Raw genomic sequence first — 23,055 nt, 5'->3', positions numbered from 1 at the left:
ACAGAATAAGCCACTAGGTTAAACATAGAGGCTGGGCTATGCTGTGGTGGCGCATGCCTTTAATCCTAGCACTTGTGAGGCAGAGATCAGTCTGGATCTCTGTGAGTTCAAAGCCACCATGGATTACATGAGATTGATTCAGTCTAGGAGAGAAACAGAGACAGGCTGTGGTGACATACACCTTTAATCCCAGGTTTTTATTATAAGAACTAAAGAAACTTGAGCAACAGATGGCTCCTGAAGACACATTCTCTAGACCTGGCATTGAGACTAGGAGAGAACTGCTTGTCACTATGTCTTGAAGCCATTTGGCCACTCCACAAGTCAGCACTTTGTGGTGCTATTTTATTTGTGCTCTAACAAGTAGAGCTTGCCTGAAACTCAGAAGGAGGAGCTAGCCACTCGTTAACCAGAGAGGCCTGGAGGTCTGTACAGAGAGACAGGAAGTGACAGAGCTGGACGGAAAGAGGAAGTTATAAGGCAGGGTGGACCAAGAAGCTCACTGTCTTTCGGCGGAGGATTTCGTGACGGTAAGAACTAGTGGCTTGCTCTTTGCCTCTCTGATCTTTCACTTTTTACCCTAATGTGTGGCTCTGGGTTTTTTTTTTTTTTATTAGTAAGACCTTTTAGAATTCATGTTACAGCACTTGCTCTCACTGATCTCTGGATATCAGAGAGAATGTTCTCAGTGGTTACAAATCTAAGGTCTGCTGATCTAGAACAAGATGAAAGATGAGTAATTTCCCCCACTGTGACATTACAAAAGGGTCAAGAAGAAAACAGAGACTGATCCAGGGGAGGCTGTGGTTCACACCCACAACTAAATTCATGAAAGTCACAGGAAAGAACCAGATCTCTCAGTCTGTGTCAGTCTCTCTCTCTCTCTCTCTCTCTGTCTCTGTCTCTGTCTCTGTCTCTGTCTCTCTCTCTCTCTCTCTCTCTGTGTGTGTGTGTGTGTGTGTGTGTGTGTGTGTGTGTTTTGAAACGTCACTAAATTTTACATGTACTAGGTAAGTCTTCTACCTCTGATCTCCATCCTTACCCTGAGCAGAATGTTTTTGATATATTCTTAGCAGAGTCCATTGAAAAATGAGGAAGTTAAGATTTGGGGAAATTGCCGGGCGGTGGTGGCGCACGCCTTTAATCCCAGCACTCGGGAGGCAGAGGCAGGCGGATCTTTGTGAGTTCGAGGCCAGCCTGGGCTACCAAGTGAGTTCCAGGAAAGGCGCAAAGCTACACAGAGAAACCCTGTCTCGAAAAACCAAAAAAAAAAAAAAAAAAAAAAAAAAAAAAAAAAAAAAAAAAAAAAAAAGATTTGGGGAAATGAAATAATTACAAAGTAGCAAATCAAGACTGACATGTGTAGACATTAAATTTAACTGTGTGTGGAAGCAAAGTAAAAATTACTTGAAAGATGGAGCTATAAAGTACAGTGGTAGAATTTGTGCTTAACATGAAACGTACAAACACACAGAGAGACTCAGATCACACAAAACACACACACACACACACACACACACACACACACACACACACGCACTCATACACATGAGGAATGGGGAAGACGGGTATGAGGAATACAGAAGGGGAAAAGGAACTCACAGATTTCTCATGTATGAAATGTAGATTGGCATGTAGGATGTGAGGGAAGAAGGTTGTTAATTAGGAGACTAGTCGGGGAGGGCACAGACATAAGGGAGGGTAATGGGGCAAGGTACAAAGTTATACATGTGTGAAAACGGCAGAAGCATCCCTTTATTGTGAACATTAACTAACTACAAAGCATCAATGATTAAAAAAAAACTGAAATAAAACCAGCCAGACCTAGAGGCACACGCACAGGCTTATGATCCCAACACTTGGTGGGGTTGGGTGACAGAAGGATCAGCAGTCCCATGTCCTTGCTGGTAACACAGCCAGTGCAAGGACAGCCAGGCCTGCATGAGACCCTGTCTCACCACAAAAGAAACAGATGAATGCAGTCTAGTGTTCATCCAAATGTTTTCCCAAGTTGCTCTGGAAGAGATTTAGTGGTTCTTCTGCATTATCTCACAGAGACAGAATAGAGCTGTGTCCTTCTCAAGCCTTAGACTTGTATCACCCAGTGTCCAACTCTTGAATAAATCAGGGCTTCTAGAACCTTCTCCTCTTTCAATATCCAAACACTGTGGGTTTTTTTTTATAATTCCCTGGGCAAGTTGGTTGCTCAAATACTCTTTGAGATGGGAAACAGATTCATAGATAATTACAAATAATTCAGCAAGCAAAGAGTTGTTATGTTGTGAGGTATTTGATTACACTGTGTAAAAATATATCACTGTGATTGGTTTAATAAAATGCTAGTAATAAAAGGCTAATAGTTAGGCAGGAAGTATAGGTAGGAATTCCAGACAGAAAGAGCTCTGGGAAGAAGAAAGAGGGAGTCACCTTCCTGAAACAGAGGAAGCAGGACATGCAGGTTGAGATGAAAAGCCCCAAGCCATGTGGCAGCACATGAATGAATAGAAATGGGTTAGTATAAGTTATAAGAGCTAATTAGAAGCAAACCTAAGCTAAGGCCAAGCTTTCATTATTAATAAGAAGTCTCAAAAGAAGAAGAAGGAGGAGGAGGAGAAGGAGGAGGAGGAGGAGGAGGAGGAGGAGGAGGAGGAGGAGGAGGAGGAGGAGGAGGAGAAGAAGAAGAAGAAGAAGAAGAAGAAGAAGAAGAAGAAGAAGAAGAAGAAGAAGAAGAAGAAGAAGAAGAAGAAGAAGTCGTCTCTCCAGGTCACTATTTGAGAGCTGGCTGTTGGGACAGAGAAAGACTTGCTATATTGGTGAATGTTTGCAATTCTACCATAGCAATGACTTGGAGCATACTCCTTCATTTTCTTACACCGGCAGCCCCCAAACTGTACCTGTAATGAGAGTCTAGGCTGCACTTCCACCAGCAGGGAGTTGAGCCAAGAGTGGGGCTTGGGTGGAGCTCCTCAAACTAAACAATGCACCCCACAAAGTGCTCAGTAAGATCAGCAGTTAGGTCTCTGTGCATTCAATTCTGAGGTCTCTGTGGGCCCTGGAAGTGAGAGTGTTTGAAGAGGATGAGTATGACCAAACATGCCATTTGAATTTATGAAAATGTCACAAGAAAACACAATGTTTGTAAAATATGTATGAACTAAATCATGTCCCACCATCAAAAAAAAAAAAACAACTGAACTAAAAATAAAGAAATAAAAAACCTAGTGGTTTTCTGATGTTGCACATAGAGGCAAAGAACTAGAAAAACATGCATTGATGCATTTAGTATAAAAAGGGGCACAAAGAAAAAGTGTTAGGAGGCTTAAAACTCCTTAGTGTGTGCCCCCCCAGGACCCAGAGAAAGTGAGCCAGATCCATTTCAGCATCCTGGACCCCACTGTCTGTCTCTTTCTGTCCCCACCTAATGTCAGGTCCTCACTACTTACTGATACTGGGGGAATGTGTGTGTGGGGGAGTTGCCAGCACAACCATCCTTCTCAGGTAAAACCAGCCTGCTTTCCTTGTAGGAATCTTGGCTCCTTGGCATCTTCAGAGCCTCTTCTATCAAAGCACAGGCTGCTGAGAACTTGGAAGTCACTGAAGCTGTGGTAAGAGCAAATACCTTTCTCTCTTTGAGATGGAGGGGGTACTTAAATTTGCTGGGAGGGAGTTCTTTATGCTTGGTCTGTGACTGGCTAGTGAGGCAGGAAGAGAGAGGTCATGGAAGGGTATGTACTGCAAGCCTGTGTGAATCTCCAGAGTCCCTTGAGGGTTCTGTATCCTCTTAGAACAATGATCATGTTGTCTGGTAAGAAAACCTGGTTCCTGAAAGGGGAGGAATTGCATACTCTAGAACCAGACAATAAGTCATCCCCTAGGGAAGGTTGTAATTTAGAAGATGACAACTTTGCTTTCCCATGAGAAATGCAAATTTCCAACCCAGGAGAGAAAGAGTGGTCTAGGCTTGGGTTGTTTTCTTTTGTTCCACAGAAAATGTTGTACCTGTGTGCCCAAAACTACTAGAGACCACCAAGGACCTGGTTTCTGATGCAAACACACAAGGGTCTTTATATTGTTGGGTTTGTCCTTGGTCCACTGCCTGACAGATGAAGGGAAATGCAGTGGCCCCAGGCTCAGGGGTTAGAGGGTTTTTAAAGGAAGAAACTACAAGCCAGGAATTACATGCCTTGGCAGTTTCTGGGATTGGGTAGAAGAGAATGGGGCAAGGTGATTTTTCAAAACTGTTGGTCTAGACTTTCAGCACTAAACCACATTTGAAACTATTGGGCTAGACTTTTGGCAGGGAACCACACCTACTGACAGGATTATCTGAATATCTTCAAGGGCTATAAACCTCCAACAGGATGTCTGCAGGAGCATCTAGATCTTATTAAGATCCTTTACTGCCCTGTTTCTTAATTGGCTGCTTCTAGGGTATCTGTTTCAGTTGTCATGGCACATTCCTGAGGTTCTTCCTGCAACTAACTAGAAGCCCTGGTCACCAGGTGATCTAAGATGGTGACCCTTCCCTAAGACGGAGTATGTAAAGTCAAGTCTAAACCTTTATATTGCCTTCATTTCCCTTTTTCACAAGTTTCAATGCAGGACTCAACCATGAGTCCTACCTGTCCAGAGGTTCAAGGGTATTGGGACCTAAGAACCATCAGCTAACAGATTTTTGTAGGGTAGCATCATCACTATCTATTGTGATTCTTAAGGCCCTGTAGTTCTAATCTTTGAGTACAACCAGATGGTGATGTTATATAACACCTATTTGGATCTGCCCAGAGAAGTTCAAATGTCTTATCTTATTGCAGAACCATTTCAGTTAATAAATTTATCTGTTGACAACTCTAAATGTGTTTTCCTGGTATGTCAATGAGCTTTATAGTTGACTATCTTGCCCCTATGCCAGGGAGTTTCCTTTTGACCCAGCATTTCAGCCTTATTCTGGACAGGGAACATGGAATAATGTAATCTCTCCTGGGACTGCTTTGAGCTGGCATTGGGGCATTGTTGTCAGGGCCCCCTAAATGGTTCAAAGGCTGGTCATAGGCTGGACAATGGGGCATTTGTCAGCAGCATGTGGCCATCTGACCCAGCTGTAGAGACAGGGAACTATCACATTGGTTGGATTTAGCAAATCCAGAACTCATAATCATCTGGAGCAATGTGGTCAGCAACTGAAGCTTGGAGGTGTCTGCCAGCCAAGTGGAAACATGTTGAGACAAATTTAAACTAGGAACAGAAGTTAAAATTTATGAACTTATTTGGAACCCTTAGGCCCATATTCTTAGTAACTGGTTAGAGCAGGAGTCCCAAGACTAGGAGAAAGAAAAAAAGACAATCCTTAGGAATGGATAAGTGGGGTAAATTTAAGCTGTACTTATCTGGAGTCCTTCCAACCCCTGTGAAGTGGATCCAGGATTTATGACTCTTTTAATTCTCTGAGGCCTAGACTATCTTATAAAATGATATAAAAGTTTTAGATACCTTAGTATTACCAATCTGTATCAAAATCCACATCATAGACAAAGCAGGTGATGGGCATCTGTAAAACAGCAGAAGTGGACGCCTACATTTGAGTCCTAGCAAGAACTACAGATTTGGGTTAAAAATATGTGCATTTTCCTTCTATCCAGAGAGCCAGGTATAAATTGAACAGAGATTTTTTTTTGGCGGAATGAGAAGCACTTTTAAGTTTATATTTAGATGACAACCAAAATCAATCTAAAATGTTCAGCTTGTGACTGAACAGTAAGTAGTCATTGTTCTACCAGCTTATCAGAACTCTATTAAATGTTAAGCTCTGAAATGTTACATCATTGAAGGGGAGAGCAATTTGAAACATTTCTCATAATGTAAATCATTTATTTATCTCTTTACAACTTGCATTTATATCTTAAATCATTTTCTGAGATCCTCAAAGCTTATAAGCTTTTATATCCTCAGATCTTTATATATCTTAAGACATTTTCTTAAAAATGAGCTAAAAAGCTGGCTATAGTTTTGTAGAAGGATCTGGTTGTCTGATGCTGCCAAGCTGACAAATTTATAGCTAGCCTAGCTGTCAGTACTCAGAGATCTAAGAAGGATAAATTATATCTGAGTGCAGACCAAGCAGCTTCTGATTCTATAAATGAAAGGTACCAGTCCATATCCAGGTCTCCATAGCATCGCAGGCACAAGTATTAGAACAGCATCAATCTTCTTTGGCCATCAGGCCCATAAGGCAGATTTTTTTTAATGTATAAGAGGGACCCAGGGAAGACTGATCTTACTTTATGTAGGAAAAGGTACAATCAATTTCCAGTATTCTGCTGCATGTCCACAGTCTGGGCCAGATCCTAGTGGCAGGCATTGCATTGGGGCACCTTACCCTGTTGTCAGCATTGCCATACTCCAGGTGGAGAGGTTGTGGTACCCCATTCGTAATCTTCTTTGGAGACCTTGGGTCACTGCTAGGATCTGGAAGTCTGTCTGATATAATAAGCTTTTAGATCAACCTTTTAAATGCCATATTCTTCAGATCTTTGAAGTATGAGGGCTGTCCAAATATGTATGAATAGACAAACTTTGTTTCTAGTTACTTGTTTTAAGCTCAATCCTGAAAACATATGCAAAGGACTGAGTAAAGCTTATCCCTGTAATGAATTACATCAGTACTTAGCATGACTACAATTAAAAAACTTTATCATTTATAAGATGACTGACTATTTACTTATGTTCTCCAACAGTCTACAATAAGTAGCCTTACAAATAATGAGTTTAAATTAAAGCTCTTCTAGTATCATATATGGGTTCAGTAAAGAAACCAAAACAAAATATCAATATAAAACATTTATATGACTCAGTTTATCCAAAAAGCTTAAACTTAACAAATTTAGCAAAGACAAGGAGGCTAGGCATACATTCTTAAGCCTGAATAGACCTTGAATAAGGACAAGCATTCTCCAAGTCACTGGTTCTTAACTTTCTTAATGCTATTTCATAACTGCAGTTTTGCCATTGTTGAATCTCATTATAAACATCTGACATACAGGTGGTACTAGGCTACCCCTGTAAAAAGGTTTTTCAACCCCCAAAGGGTTGAGACTCATGGAGTCATAGGCTTCTCCAAGGCCTTTGCCTAGATCATTGTCTTGTTACATCACAAGAAAAGAATATCCCAGCTTCTGGTGACTATCACCTGGGTGACACTTAGATTACAAAGTTTAGCTGCCAAAGCAAGGTACATTCTTGTGTATAAATGCATTGGGGTGAAGCTTTAATATTTATCAAATACCTTATTTATTAAACACATGTCGCCATCTATTTAAATTCTGTAGAAGCTTGCTGTTGAACATTTGGCAAAGACATAAGTACTTAGGTGTAAATCTCTAAGTTTGCTTTTTGTTAATCTGAATAGATCTTTGTAACTTTAGTAAAAGATGGCTGCCAGCCACATGGTTGCCTACATCATGATGAGGTCACCAGCCCAAATTTAGGAAAACCACGTGGTTGCTGTTTAAAACACGTTTTTGTAAACAATAGTTTCTTACACACATATGCACGGTTGGATCCAAGTTACATATACATACGTACATTTAAAGCTAGCTTACATTCACACACATCGTTAAATCCAAGTCACATACATGTCCATATATACATATATATACATATATATCCATTTGTTAATCATAAACAGTTTACAGAATCATCAGCTAATTTTGAAATTAAAACCAACCATAATTAACATTTAAATTCGGTATTTGTAGGTATAAGAAACCACAACAGAGCCAGGCAGTGGTGGTGCATGCCTTTAATCCCAGTACTCGGGAGGCAGAGCCAGGAGGATCTCTGTGAGTTCGAGGCCATTCTGGTCTACAAAGCCAGTTCCAGGAAAGACCCAAAGCTACACAGAGAAACCCTGTATCGAAAAACAACAACAACAAAAACAAAAACAAAAAACAAAAAAATGTTAAAAAGAAACCACAACAAACATAGTTCATATCCCCTCTGACCTTCTACAATCTTCCATAAAAGAAACCACAACATAGTTCACATCACATCCCCCCCGACCTTCTACAACCTTCCATGTACCCTAGGTCTGTGCCTTTGACTCCTCAGACATTTACTTCAGACAAATTTTTCTCTTCCTTTTTCAAACACAAAAACTCTTACCAAAATCTTTATTGTGATTTCCCTCAGTAGTCTAGAATATATTGTAAAGCTACAATATTTTAAACAAGAGTGGAAATATATGCATATACCATAGCAAGAATAACTCTAAATTTGCATCAACTCTGTACTGGCATGCAGAATCTACTGGATCTAAACGATCAAGGCAGCCCTGGCTACAGCATTATAACATAGATACCATAGCTTAGCAACCATAAGCAGTGACATTCCATACTGCCCTTGGCGCCAAACCTTCGACAGATTTGGTGGCAGCCCCAGGGAAGGCCTTGGGAGCCCCATCCATCAGCATGGGAGAGGAAGGGGACAGCACAAAGCATGGGGACAGAGGATGGTTGTTAACCCCAGATTCTCAAGTGCATGAGAACGGCACCCGGGGAGGGACTCTGTGCCCTCCCCGTGCCACTCCAGAGCTGTGACCTCATTGGGGCAGTTCTCTGTCAGCTCCAAGTCCCACAGCATGTCTGGGTCAAGTGTTCCCAGCTACTCAAGGCCCCTACTGCTCCATACTGCTCCCCCACAAAGGAGGGGGGCATGGCTGTCCTGGCCACGCCCACCTGACTGGCCACACCACAGCTGTGTGCTCCCCTGCTTGCTGGTGCCTGTGCTCCTGGTCAGTGAGCAAGAAAGCAATGGAAGAATATCTTAGTCTGCCCCAGTTCAACCAAAAGGGCCCCCTCTGTCCCTTCTCCTGGTGATCCAGCCCCAAAGGCTGTCCACAGGGTCACAAATCACACACAAGTGCAGGCATAAACCATGCATACTGTGGCCACACTTCTCACACATTCACACATTCATATAGGACATTCCTACAGAAAGGCAAACAAATTTCCCAAGGAAACAGTGTTAGTTGACCACAAATAGATGAAGGGGTCTCCACCCCCAATACAGATCTGAGGCCCCCTGTTCTCAACCAAACAGTGTGTGTGTGGGGGGGGGTTATTCTTATTCTCTATGCTTGCCATTCCCACCTATCACTCTCCTACCTAACTATTGGCCATTCAGCTTTTTATTAGATCAATCAGGTGTATTAGGCAGGCAAAGAGAAACAGCAACACATCTTTATAATTAAACATATACAGAATAAACAAATGTAACACAGCTTTACTCAGTTAAAGTAATATTCCACATCATATACACACATAACACATCTTTGTCTAGTTAAACTAATATTCCACAACAAAATGTGCATGCAGAGTAGCACCCTTGAGTTTTAATAATCCCAGGAGCATTTTCCTTTTGCACTTTGGTGTGAGATGTGACTTCTGTCCCCTTTCCTTGTGGAGAGTGAACCAGGGGTGCTGGCTTAGGTCAGGGCCTAAGGAGGGGCTAGACAGGAAGTCCTGGGAACGAATGAGGACCTGAGACTGTGCATAGAAGAGGGTGGGGCCGCAGCTTCTAACTGGGCAGAAAGGAAACCGCTCCCTTCTGGGCAGCACCTCCTTGTATAAGGACTCACACATTCAGGTACATCCTCCTGTTTTCATCTGTATTGGATTCCTAGAGTAGGATTCTGTAGGATTCTGTTCTGTAAGATTTTTCTTCAGGATTCTATTTTTCCCTTCTGCAACTTAATTAGATTTTGCTTATCTTCTCATGATTCCCACCTTCCATTCTAATAGATCTTTATATGCCTGAACTACATCTATGTGTGGAATTGAGGAAATTTATGAGAGAACCTATGTGCCTAATAAAAATCAGTAGCTGACGCCAGAAATGGAGGCACATGTCCTTATGTCCAACAGTTGGAATGCACAGACAGGTGGATGTCTGTGAGTTCCAGGCCAGTCTGCTCAACATAGTGGGTTCCAGGCCACACAAAGCTACATAGCAAGACCCTGTCTCAAAAAGCATAAAGAAAAGTAATAAAAGTAAAGTATAAATAAATAATCTGTAGATGTGATTAGTATTCTCAAGCCTCAGTCAGAATGATGTCTGACCCTCATGTATGTTACCCTAACCATTCAGAAGCCATTTCTCACCTCAGCTGTCAGGATATTACTAAGAACTGGTACATTAATATGAATATGAAATTAAGTATCAGTTTACAGGAAGTGGGGATGGTGAAGATGTTTAGAGCACTTGTTGCTCTTGCACAGGACCTAGGTTTAGTTCTCAGCATGGAGGCTCAGCAACATTCCTAACTACAGTTCCAGGGGAATCCCTCCTCAGAACTCTGTGGGCACCAGACCGATGTGTGGTACATTTACATACATGAGGCAAAACACTCATTTACAAAGCTGCAATTTTTCAGGGTTTTTACAGAAGCTGGTAATCATTATTTTCCAAACTAATTGTAAATGATATGTGATGGCAATATCAAATGAGATACTGAACTTTCTACTTTGATTTCTGCCAGATGTCAGACCATGATGAACTCTGTCATGGTGGAACTAAAGCTCATCATGTCAGTGAAATGGTCATTCCTTTAGCTGTAATTTAATGTGTGTGCTGCACAGCAGTCTTATGAAGAACCGTTGACATGTCAGGGCAGAGCTTTGTCACTGAGATGTGGTCCAGCACTTCCCACTCATTCAGTGACTCTGTTGTAAACTGACACCAACATCAACAATGATGCTCTGAAGAACATCATTGATTCAGAACCTTAGCTCAAATGTTAGCAGATTGAATTCTGACCATAAATGACAACAGAGAGATGGGTGTGTCCATAATCATGGGTGTTTTCGTGGCTGAGGTGGGAAGAAGGCTGGAGGCCAGAACTCAGACCTGGAAAGAGAGAGAAAAGAGGAAAAACAAAAGAGCTTTCTCTCTTCCATAAAAAGAAAGAAAGAAATGAACAAAAAAAACAACAACAACAGGCCCCTCACACACAACCATAACTCAAAGAGGTTAAATATTCCTCCAGGAAACGACACATTCATTGCTGAAGCAACTCTCATCCTTGCAACGTTCCTGCTCTGGAAGAGGCTGCACAACCTGAGGTTCACTCTCTTGGGCACAAGGGACTGCAAGAAGCTCACATTCCAGGACAAGGGAGTGTGAGCCAGGTTGGTACCAGCATCCTGTATACCCATTTTCTTTCTCTTCTGTACCTACCCCAACAGCAGGTTCTGTCTGCCCCAACAGCAGGTCCTATTTAATGCTCTGGGATGAATCAGAGTTAATGGTTCAACCCACCCTCTCAGGTAAACCTGGATAGTTTCTGGCCCTCCTAGTATCTTTGGCTCCTTGGCATCTCCACAGCCTCTTCTCCCAAAGTACAGGCTGCTGAGGAACTAGATGCTGCAGGAGTCTGGTGAGAGCAAATGCTTTTGTCTGTTTGGAGGATTTGGAGAGGTTAGGAATGCTGACTTATGCTTGGTCAATAACAGAGTTCCTCAGACCTGGGATTAGCCCTTAGGGCCACAAAATGAAGTTTAATTCTGGTAGTGTCAAATTATGATTGGTCTAAGTCTGGCTGGTGAGGCAGGGGAAAAGGGGTTTGTGTAGATCTCCAGAGCCCTTTGAGGATCTCACACCCTCTTAGAGACCTGACCCTACAACCTGAAACTGACCAATGATCTCTACACAGAGAAGAATGAAATTTGGTCTCATACTGAAGATACAACCCAACTAAAAATAGACTAGAGGTAAATTTCAGATCCCACAGTTGGAGTGCTGAAAGAGCAGAAGCCCCAGAAGCCCTGATCACTCTTGTCACAATGACTGGTTCATTTGTTCTTTTTATTTTTATTTTATTAATATGGATGTTTTCCATATATATATATATATATATATATATATATATATATATATATATATATATATATGTGTGTGTGTGTGTGTGTTCCTTGTGCCTACAAAGATAAAGAGGGTGACAGATTCCCTGGAACCAGAGTTATAGAAGGCTGTAGGTCATCATGTGGGTCCTGGGAACTGAACCTGGGCCCTCTGGAGAGGAGCCAGTCCTCTTCACTGCTGAGTTATCCCTTCAGTGTCATGACTTGATTTTGAAAGTCTAATTTTAGTTTACGTTTATGTATGTGTGTCTTTGTGTGTGTATGTGCACATGTGCACTTTGTTGGAGGTACCTGTACATGCTAGAAGAGGGTGTTTTATCCCCTGAGTCTGCAGTCTGGGCAGTTGTGAACTCTATGACATACATTCTGGGAATGGAACTTGAGCCTTCTGCAAGAGCAACAGGTGCTCATAACCACAGAGTCTCTCCCCAGCTCCTGCAATGACTGCTATCACAAAGATAAAAGATCAATGTTGTCCAGGATGTGAAGTAAAGGGTTCCCAGTACAGCATGGAAGAAAGTGTGAATTAAAGTGGATATCTTGAAAAACATGGGGCCATCTCAAGAAGTGAGAAACACTACTAGACATGGACAAGGAAAGTGAAATCTTTATGCCAGAGAGACAGATGCATGTCACTGGTTGTTGCTGCATTTTTGAAAAAGTCAAAATATGAAATCAACCTAAGATACACAGAGGGATGAGAGATGCAGAAGATGGAGTACACACACACAGTAAACTGATATGGTGTCTTAAAAGGAAGGAAACATAGTCATCTGTGAACATGTGGAAGAACCTGAATGACAGTATGTCATGTAAAATAAGCCAGGCACAGAAAGCCAGTCCTGTGTGAATTCACCTACACGAGGAATAAAAAACCTGATATGATGTAGAAGTTAGGGTATTAGTGAGCAGGGAGTGGGCTTGTTGGGAGCTGTTACTGAAAGACTATAACATGTCGGCCAGGTAAGGGGAGCATTGCAGAACAGGGTGCCTACAGCAAACAGCACTATGTGCTACTTTGAAAGCTACCAAAATGAGACTTCCTGTTTGTGGTGCTCAAGGTAGAAGCTAGGGAGGAGGACTCGCTGGGCAAGTGCTCTGCTTTTGAACTCTGTCTCAAGTCCTCTGGTTATTTTTTATCTGGAGAACGAGTTTTGCTTAGGTACTCAGGCTGGCCTTGAACTTACTCTATTCCAAGCTGGCTATGAACTTGTGAACTTTCTGCCTCTGCCTCCTGGGTACTGGGATTACAGGATGCACCACCAGACCTAGCTCTAGAAATGGGTGTTTAGTGTTCTTCACACAATATTGACAACTTTATTATTTTTGTATGAAGTAATCCACATGTCAATTAACTTGATTTAGCCATGTAATAATATGTACATGTTTCATAGTGTGTGTTCTGCACTATGAACCCACAGCATTTATATTAGTTAAAATTGAAAGAAAGAAGGAAAGAAGGGAAGGAATGCAAGCAGGCAAGGGCTGGAGAGATAACTCAGCAATTCTGAACACTGGCTGCTCTTCTAGAGGAGCTGGGGTCCATTGCCAGCACCCACAGGACAGCTCACAGCCATCTGTCCCTGTAGTTCAGATATTCTGATGTCAACTTCTGGCCTCCACAGGCAAGCATGTGGTTCACAGACATACACACAATTTAAAAAATCCATATAAAAAAATTAAAAACACCACCACACACACACAGTACCCTACATATGTCCAAAGAGCTAAAAATCAACAGTGCAAAAAGTATACTGAGCGTCCACATTAAGGTGGCCAGGACAGCACAAGAGACTCGCACAAATTCAGTCCCCTAGAGAAAAATGAGTTCAATGGAGGTGAGTTATCCCTCAACAGTGGAGAGGCATGGAAAGTTGCATTTACTTGATATTGGCCAAGTCACTGAAAGGCCCCATCTTATTCTCCCACATCTCTACATTTCCTTGCCTGCAGGCTGTCTCTCCTGTCATTTTGTGTGTGAGAGTGCCCCCTAGTGTCCAAAGAGCAAAGTCAGCTGCAGTTCAAAACACCTCAGACAGAAAGTTAGACTAAGAAAATGAATTTGTTGTTGTTGGTGATGTTTTCCATTCACACTATTAATCGGTATTAATTTTACCGAATAAGGGTTTTAACTATGATATTACCACCCACGAGATGTCCTTGACCATGGGAACCTCTCTGTACTCTCTCTTCTCCCTGTCCCACTCCTGCTCCTCTTCCCACATAGTCTCCCTTGTACTTTAGTACCTTTTAGAGTCTGGGTTCTGCTTCTGAGAGTAAACACACAATGTTTGTCTTTCTGTATCACTTATTATAATGCTCAGTTCCTCCCATTTTCCTGCAATGATGCATTTCATTCATCCTTATGGATGACTAAACCTCAGTGTAGACTGAGGATGTAGTAAGCTGGATTGTTTACATGTGTGTAACAATGTATTCTGATTGCATATACCTCCCCTCCCTTTGTCCATTCCTTGTTCTTTCCTGCCTTTTCTTCTCTCGCTCTCTCATTAATTAATTAATTGTGACCCACTGGGTCTAGTGCATGCTGCCTGTTGGAGAATGGGTGGCCTTGTTGACTCGATCTTGGGCGTGTACCGACACCACAGAGAGTTCATGACTGGGTGGCCTTGTCAGGTCCAAACCACAGCATTTCTTGGTCCTCCTCCCCGTCCTCCCACTTTTACAACATTTTCAAGAATTTATTTAGTTTGGTTTTATGTGTATGTGTGTTTTGCCAAGGTGTGTGCTTGGTGCCCACGGAGGTCAGGAGAGGATTCTAATCCCTGGACCTGGAGTTGCAGAGGGTAGTGAGCTGCAGGTCAGTACAGTGAAGCAAACCGAGTCCTCCAGAAGAGCAGCAAATTCTCTTAGACACAACCTATTTCTCCAGCCTCCAGCTCTCAGCTCTGACATTCCTCACGTACTGTCTTCTACACGGTTCCCAGATCCTGACAGGCCCGGCCAGATGTATGTTCCGTTTAAGGAAGAGCTCTCAGTAGTCAAATATTCCCTACACTTGGAGCAGTGATGGGTCTCTGTACTAACCACTGCCCACTGCAGAGAGAAGCTCTTTAGGACAAGGTTGGGTGTAGCAGTAATCCGAGTATATAACCATCACGGGAAAGTTGTGTTTAAAATAATTCTTATCTTTATTTATTTGTTTGTATGTATGCATTGCTGCTTTGCCTGCATGACTGTCTTTGCACCACATGTCTGAGCCACCATGTGGATGCAGGGTATTGCACATGGGTCCTCTGGAAGAGCGCCAGTGGTCTTAACTGCACAGGGATCTCTCCAGCCCTGTTGGGTTCTGCTGACGTCAGCACTCACTGTCCTAGTGTGGAAGGATGGCTGCTTTTCCTGCAGTCTGTCATGTTGAACAGGGAAAGGGAAGCTCTACTGCAACATGAAGTTACCCTGATTCTGAGGACTAGTCTAAGGATAGATGGAAATCAGGAAGGTAACTTTGGAAAATAAATTAATTAATTAAGTATCCTATGAAGAAACGAAACAGGATTATTAAGGCTACACTACTAGAATTTTAAAAAATATTTGGAAATATCTGATACCAGACTGAGTAGACAGAAGAACAAACCTGTAAATTGAAGTAAAGACCATTGAAACCACTTAGCCTGGGAGCATGCAAAGGGACTGAAGAAAACACACTGAGCCTAACATTGTGTGAATCACCATCACCCAAACTAGCATGGTAACTGTTTCTGTCTCCAAACCCTGAAGTCAGAGAAGAGTGGAGAAATTATTTGAAGAAATAGTGGCTGGAAACACTGCAGTGTTGGTGAAAGACGTGAATAGACAAATATTCACAGAGCCTTCTGGTCAACTCAAGTGTTCAAGGAACATTCTCTGGAGTAGACTGCATGCTAAGCCAGGACATTTGAAAGACTCATCTATGGAAACTAATAGCATGTCATAGTGGGAAGAAACTAGGAAGCAGCCCAGAGGGAAAGTCAGGAGCACAGAGGGTCCTGGGATGGGACAGAGCAACTCCTGAACAATGGCACAAACAAGACTTCATTTGATTAGAAAATAATGTCCCAAGAAATGAGAAGAGAAAATCAAGACACCAGGACATAAAAGTCACACCAGGAGGGAGATTTAGAGTGGGGGACACCTACATTACAGGAGAAAGGGGCTGTGCTGTGCCTCCTGGAGAATGCATCCCAACCACTGTAGGGAATGAATATCATGGGATATTCTCACACTCAGTGAGTCAAGCCAGTCCCAGAGAGACAAATCTCAGACATTTCCTCTCAGTTGTGGTTCCAAAAGTGTATAGATGATATTTCCATAAAACCACATGTGTGTATAAGATGAACTTGGAGGTGAAATTGTATAAGGGGACACAGTAGACAGCTGAGATGGGGACATCACAGAAAGGTCAGTCAGGAGAACATACTCAGTGGAGTATTCTCTTATGTTAAATGTCCTTGTGTAGGTGCCGGAGAGTTGGCTCAGTGCCTACAAGCAATTGTTCCTCTTGCAGAGGACTTGGATCTGATTCCCAGCACTCATAGAGGGTTCACAACCATTAAGAAGTCCAGTCTCAGGGATCCAACTCCTTTCTCCGAGCACCAGGCACACTGATGGTACACATACATCCATGCAGGCAAGACACTCATACACACAACGTAATAACATAAGTAAGAGTACAGACTTTTAAAGTTCCGTTAATAAACAGGGTAATGAGTGAAGAATAGGCACAATGAAGTTTCCTTCTCTCTCTGTCTCTCCCTTTCTTTCTTTTATTTGTTTGTTTTTTTTCATGATAGGGTATCTCTGTGTAACATCCCTGGATGTCCTGGAACTCACTTTGTAGACCAGGCTGGTCTTAAACTCACAGTGATCCACCTGCCTATGCCTTCCAAATTCTGAGATTAAAGCCATGCAGCACCATTGCCTAGCATAATGAAGTTTCTTAATTGCAGACAATTAGAAAAAATTATATGAAGTCATCACAACAAATTTGACAAGTTCACAAGTTATTGTATTCTGTTCAAAATGGGTCCAAAAATAATTAACAAAACATCACATCTGACCTTTACACTTACTCATGCGGAGAAGCTCAGATGATTGTGCTGTGTGTCTTGTAAAGCAGAGCTGGTTCTCACTGGTTAGGTCCTATTGTAATGGCTGTGCCTGTTTTACAGGAAAGAATATCATCTGGGACACGGAGTGATTGGAAAATGAGCATCAGCGTAGATCAAGAAATGGACTATGCAGAAGTGGTTCTATCTGTAGGAGAAATCACACTTGGAGAGAAGAATAGGAAGTTAATGAAAGATGCTCAACCAAGAAGAAGAGAAGCCCAAAATATGTCACAGGCTGTGTGTACTCTGCTGAATTCTGGAGGGGGCGTGGTCAAGGCTCACCTTAAGAATTCCAATTACAGCTTGACCAGAGATGGAATAGGGCTGGATTTGGAAAATTCTTTTGGTGATATTCTTCCATTTCCCCATAAATACCTACACTATATGCAGAAGAAAGACTACTTTTTAATTTTTGTGGAACCATGGACCGGGGATATCTTTGGTCATTGTGTCCTCACCTTGAAAACTAATTTTTATATGAGAAGCTTTTCATTCTCAGATGAACTGAAAATGCCTGATACAGTGCGTTTCCTCAAAATCATAAAGAATTCTGAACTGAAATCATGTTTAAGACAAAGTTTGCTTGGAAAATTGGACTCTGATGAAATTCTTACCACATTTTTTAACAAGGAAGAGTTGACTTACAAGGAGACATTCTGTTTCACTAAATCCAAACTTGCTGAAGTTAAAATGTCCCCTAAAGAAAAGATTATAGAGATTCTCCCTAAAACTGTGTCTGCATTTGCAAACACTGACGGGGGATATTTGTTCATTGGCTTAGATGGGGACAACCAGCAAATCATTGGTTTTGAAGCAGAGAGGAGCGATCTTGATCATCTAAAGAGTGAAATAGAGAAGTGCATCCAACAGCTGCCTGTCACTCACTTCTGTGAGGAGCAGGAGAAGATAAAGTACACATGCAAATTCATCCCAGTCCACAGACCTGGAGCTGTGTGTTCCTATGTCTGTGCACTGAGAGTGGAGAGATTCTGCTGTGCTGTGTTCTCTGCAGATCCCGATTCCTGGCATGTGGAAGACAGCTGTGTGAAGAGGTTTACTGCAGAGGAATGGGTCAAGGGCCAGATGGACACCCCACCAGGTTGAGGAAGGGGGATTAACAATCATTTTACATTTGGCTCAGGGTGTTGGAATGCTTTCTGGGATTTGGGCAACATCAAAACTCCTCATGTCTCTACAGCTAATTTACTGATCTCTTTTAGATGCAACCCAGAGTTCAAATCTTGCTGTTTTTTTTTTCCTTCTATCCACTTAGCAGATTCTCTATGGAAAGTATGTTAGCTGTTTCCATTGACACTATGAGGTATTTCCTTCTCAATGACCAAGTGTGATACAGCCTGCTTCTCCAGTGGCCAGGACTGAAGTAGGAAGAAGAAGGGGCCAGGCCTCATAATTCCCTTCAAGGGTCTTCCCACCTCCCACAGGAGGTTAAGATGAGATCCTTGCCTAGTTGCAGGCCAAGGGCAAAACACAGCCCAACTTTTTGTAAGGAACAGTGGAAGTGATCCCCAGACCTAGCCTCACTGGCATGCCCATTTCCATCAGAGAGCTGATCAGCAGAGCCTTTCATGGACACTGTCCTATCTGCATTCTGAACTTCTGTGCATCCACCCAGAGTTGCCTATCCTCTTTCCAGACTATGTCTAGCTTGCTTGTCCAAATCTCTCCTACTGCAAAGGCTTCTGTAGCCCGTCCCAGGTACCCACAGCACTGATCTCATTTCTCATGGTCAAGTTTCTCTGTCAATAATCTTTCATACAGTGACAAATACATTAGAAAATGAAGCTAGGAAAAGAGAATGTTCCTATCTTGGGGCATTTTGATGTGCTAGCCACCATGTATTGTCTCCATTGCTTTGGAGCCTGTGGTAACCTGTGTTCATTTCACAAAATCGACCATCTGATCTGCTCCTTTGTCCTCCTTTACCACTTTATTCCCATTCCCCATTCTTCCTTAAAACCTCCTGCCTCCTCTTACATTCGTATACAAAATAGAACCATAAATTTTTTTCTCAGAGAGAAAAATTCTGGCATTTTATCTCCTTTAGAATAGGAACACCTCAATTGAAATGAGAATTAGAAACATACAGTCTAAAAATGTGATCTTCCTCATCGCTTTACAAACTCACTTTTTTTTTTAACCAACCTTCATTCCTTCTGGATTTAACTGCTTTTAAAAGCAACCAAATCTGCAGATATTTCTCAGGTGATGGACGCTTGCCTAGCATTCAAGAAGCCCTGGCATCAATCGCCTCTCTTTTGTAAAATCATAAAACTGGGCATGGTGGTGCACTTGTGGCCCATGGTCCACATAGTGGGTATGTTAAGAGCATGGTCTATGTGAATCCCTGTCTCAATTTTAAAAGGCACAAAGTTAAACAGACCTACTTAGTTATTAGTACATTCAATTACTATTAGTGCCCTTTTTGCTGTTAGGTTTTTTGTAAGTACAGTGTAGAGCATTTCAGTATCATCAAAGCTTAATTTGGAGATTGTATTGGACCTCAAAATCTAACCTGAATATCTAACCCCATTTTCTCTTAGGAAAACACAGTTCAACTGAGACTTACTACACATTGCACTAGTTTGTGAACAGTATGGCCTGGGTGAAATTTAAAGTTACTATTTCTCTTCTCAGGTTTTTCTAGGCGTAAAGATAAATGGACCCTTCAGTCAAGCATCCCACCCCTCTGTCCCTGGAGCTGGTGTGCTGATGACATTCCAGGGATTCAGCAACAGAGTGATCACCTCTCAGGTAATTTCACTCTGGCTCCCTGTGTTGGTTGTTATGACTATGTTCAAGCCTCCTTGCTTGAACAGGGCTCAGTGTTGAAATCTATCTCCAGGGTTCCTGCACTGGGATTGATGTTCGTTTTCAGGTCCCTAGATTAACTTTATCTCAAACAGAAGCCAGCCCACACCATTATTCCAGCACACGCCTGTGCACAACAGCGAGATAGCACCAGTCTACATATAACATTCTGACACAGGAGGACAGACAAAATGGACTTTCTCTCCAATGCTCACCTTCCAAATAGAAGGCAACTGTGTCCCTTCAAATTCCTGTACTGGATACAAGATTTTCAAGAACCATGAGTTTACACTCTGGCTGTAATTGCCAGTCTATGCTCACCAGGGAAGCCTGGCCTGCCTTGTGGTCTCCTCTGAGGCATCCTCTCCCCATCCCTGGAGCTCCAGGAATGTGCTCTGCTCCCTCCTTTGCTCTGTGGAGCCTTCCTTTTTCTCCATGCTTTCCCCAGTCTCATCACCTCTTTGGTGCTTCCTGATGTCTGACTTTTCCCGTCTTCAGCATTAGGTCTGTCCCTTGCTCTCCTGATTCTTCTCATTCATGGACTTGCCCACAGCAAGCTTCTGATGCACCATGTTATGGAAAAGGCAGGGCTGTGAGTGTGTAGCCCCTTCCAAGGCAGAGCCTGAGTTTCTCAGTCTCCCTTACACCTGCCGCACTCCAATTCTTGAATTATTGTTTGGTATCTGTGTGTTCACCTTCTGGGTTGTGAGGCAGAATGGGACTTACTAGCTGCTTGATGATGGCTCACACAGTACATTCCTGGCATTTCCCTTTTTAATTTGTATATTTATTTATTTTTTCTAGTGCTGTCTAGAAAAGTGACATGCTCTCCAGAAGCCCTCTTCATGGAATTCTTCTCAGAACATGAAAGATATGTGGAGTTAGTTCGTACAGAGTTGGGCTCACTTCGTCAAGGAACACTGGTCGTCTCTAAGAGCTGGGCTTTGGGTATTGACTTGCCAGAGAAGCAAGAAGTCATCTTGGATGTGCTTCATATTTCTCAGGACAGTCTCCTGACCCTGCACAGCTTTATCCGGGGAGATGAGGAGTTGGAAGGCGACAGCACTGTTCTGACAGATCTAGGTGCTAAGTTAAAGAACTATTGTAAACAAACTGCGAGAACTTTAAAGCAGATGCTGGTAAATCTTGGTGGTTACACCGGGAACATAGGTTTTGCGATAAAGATAACATACTTGGGTCATAGGGCAGTGTCTCTATATGATTCTAGTTCGATAATAAGTTACCCCAGAAACTATTATTTGACAACCATGACAGCAAGGGACCTAGTGAAGGCTCTTGCTCAAGGCTTAGGGGCAGCGTACCAAGGTAAAACTGTACTCATCAGTTTACCACTGAAATTTTAAATACGTGAAATCAGATACTTTACTTTTCAAGGAATGTCCTAAATCATGTTTGAGACTGCTTGACATGAAAAATGGACTATGATACAATGATATTTCTCGTTACGTAGCGGATAATGTTCTATGATTCTATAAAAATGTGGAAAATGCTTCTTAGAAAAACTTCACAAGGTAGTGAACAAATTCTAGGAAAGGGATTGGCCACTAGAGAAGGCAACAGTAAAACGCACTTTAAAAATGTGTCCCTGAGCCGGGGATGTGGGCCATGCCTTTAATTCCAGCACTTGGAGAAAAGCTGGTCATTTTAGTCTACATACCAGGGCTGTGAAGAGAGGCCATGCCTCAAAATAAATAAATAAGTAAATAATGAAAGGACAAAAACGTGTCCAATCTGCGTAGTCATCCTTCTTGCCAAGGAAATGCATGATGCCTTTAATCATGGAAGACACTCTTCCTAGAGATGTTAGTGAAGAAAATGATGAAGAAGGCAGTATAAGGCAACATTTTGTCATAGTGTTGCTGCTCAGGCATGTGTTATTGCTGTTAAATCTGTGATTTTTATGTGCCAACCTCAGGAATGACTTTCCACGGGTCCAAATCACAAAGGCAAGGCTCATATTATGCGCAAAATAAATGGAGACTGCTTACAGCAGCATATATTAAATACGGCAAGTTTCCAAAAAGGTCAAAGACACATAGAACAGGAATAAAATTGTTCATTCTGTCTTAAACAAAAACAATGTTTCTGTTGATTAAAGACTTTAGAATCTCAACAGGTGTCAGGAATTAGATCATAAACGTACTCTCTATGGAGCTAAAGCATGTGCCCTAGTTTCTATTTGTAACATTGTTCCTTTTTGAAATCTTGTTCACATGGTTTTACAAGGTGGATATTGTTCCTTTATGGTTCGATGTGTGTATGTTTTATATTCGAATTGTAGTATTGTTTGTGCTTTAGATTAATACCTGTAAAGGTATTTACAGCATTGAGTTTATACTCATGTATTACGCAATAATTTGAAATGGTGATGTTTCCTTCATAAAGGAAGTGATGTTCTCCTTGTACATCTTCCTTTGTGAAGGATCAAGTTTCTCAACATTTGGATCCTAGAGGTGATTAGATATGTAGTGGTAACCTGTTGTAACTTTTGATGGAGCTCATCAAAAGACGGGACGGTTGACCATCGCGAGAATTCCTACATCACGGGCTTTCGGCTGGGGACTCATAGATGCCAGTCATCCTAAGCCATGTTTTCTGTTTCATCTGTTTCTTAATCAATACAATTTTTTGTTCAAATTTACTTCATTTGTCATCTATTTTTTCTTAGATCTTCATTTTTCTGACTACAATTCTGCTTACATCTTTCTTTCACGAAGCTTCATTGTTATACCTGGAAAGTTATACTTAAAAAACGTTTGGGTGCCAACAAAAAGTTCTGCCATTTTTTTTATGTTTCTATACTAAGTGATCATTTCAAAACATCACCGATGTCTTTTAAATAATTATTTGTTCCCCAGAATAATATGACCAGGCTTTAGATTTTAGTGGTTTTTATTACTTGGGATTATGGTTTTCCAAACTGTGGCTCAGAGTTTTGAAGACCAAGGAAGTAAGAGGACATGTTAGCATGGCGGCATGGTTTGGTCTTTTCCTCTCATTTTAATATAAAGAATGAATAGGGCCAGCCAGATTGCTCAGTGGGTAAAGGAGCTTACAGTCAAGCCTGATGATTGAATTTGATTCCTGAGACTCACATGGTATAAGGAGAACATTGACTCCTCCAACTTGTTCTCTAGCCTCGGTGTATGCCATAGCACACACATGGGTATTTGAATACA

The 23,055-nt window shown here is 41.9% G+C and overlaps 1 protein-coding gene across 3 annotated transcripts; it reads left to right on the top strand.

The window, feature by feature from the left end:
* The first annotated feature begins 56 nt into the window (after window positions 1–56).
* Window positions 57–22,517, top strand: LOC143266965 (schlafen family member 2-like). Of its 3 annotated transcripts, XM_076543026.1 has the most exons (6): window positions 60–530; window positions 3,525–3,605; window positions 11,042–11,183; window positions 17,087–18,125; window positions 19,682–19,798; window positions 20,660–22,517. In XM_076543026.1, exons 4-6 carry the CDS (start codon window positions 17,123–17,125, stop codon window positions 21,217–21,219), a joined length of 1,680 nt encoding a protein of 559 aa, XP_076399141.1. In that variant the 5' UTR covers window positions 60–530; window positions 3,525–3,605; window positions 11,042–11,183; window positions 17,087–17,122; the 3' UTR covers window positions 21,220–22,517. The 3 variants fall into 3 exon arrangements, with proteins under 3 accessions (XP_076399142.1, XP_076399141.1, XP_076399140.1); XM_076543027.1 differs by lacking the exon at window positions 11,042–11,183 and having other exon boundaries at window positions 57–530; XM_076543025.1 differs by lacking the exons at window positions 60–530; window positions 3,525–3,605; window positions 11,042–11,183 and adding an exon at window positions 12,022–14,736.
* Window positions 22,518–23,055: the final 538 nt, after the last annotated feature.

The sequence above is a fragment of the Peromyscus maniculatus genome, chromosome 8, assembly GCF_049852395.1.
Source record: "Peromyscus maniculatus bairdii isolate BWxNUB_F1_BW_parent chromosome 8, HU_Pman_BW_mat_3.1, whole genome shotgun sequence".
Classification (NCBI taxonomy): domain Eukaryota; kingdom Metazoa; phylum Chordata; class Mammalia; order Rodentia; family Cricetidae; genus Peromyscus; species Peromyscus maniculatus.
This window is presented reverse-complemented; position numbering and strand designations above follow the sequence as displayed.

Coding starts and splice junctions, on each gene's coding strand:
- LOC143266965 (XM_076543025.1), top strand. CDS start 14,635: ATGTGTATGTGTGTTTTGCCAAGGTGTGTGCTTGGTGCCCACGGAGGT. Junction 18,126..19,681: donor CCAGATGGACACCCCACCAG/GTTGAGGAAGGG, acceptor TTCTCTTCTCAG/GTTTTTCTAGGCGTAAAGAT. Junction 19,799..20,659: donor ACAGAGTGATCACCTCTCAG/GTAATTTCACTC, acceptor TATTTTTTCTAG/TGCTGTCTAGAAAAGTGACA.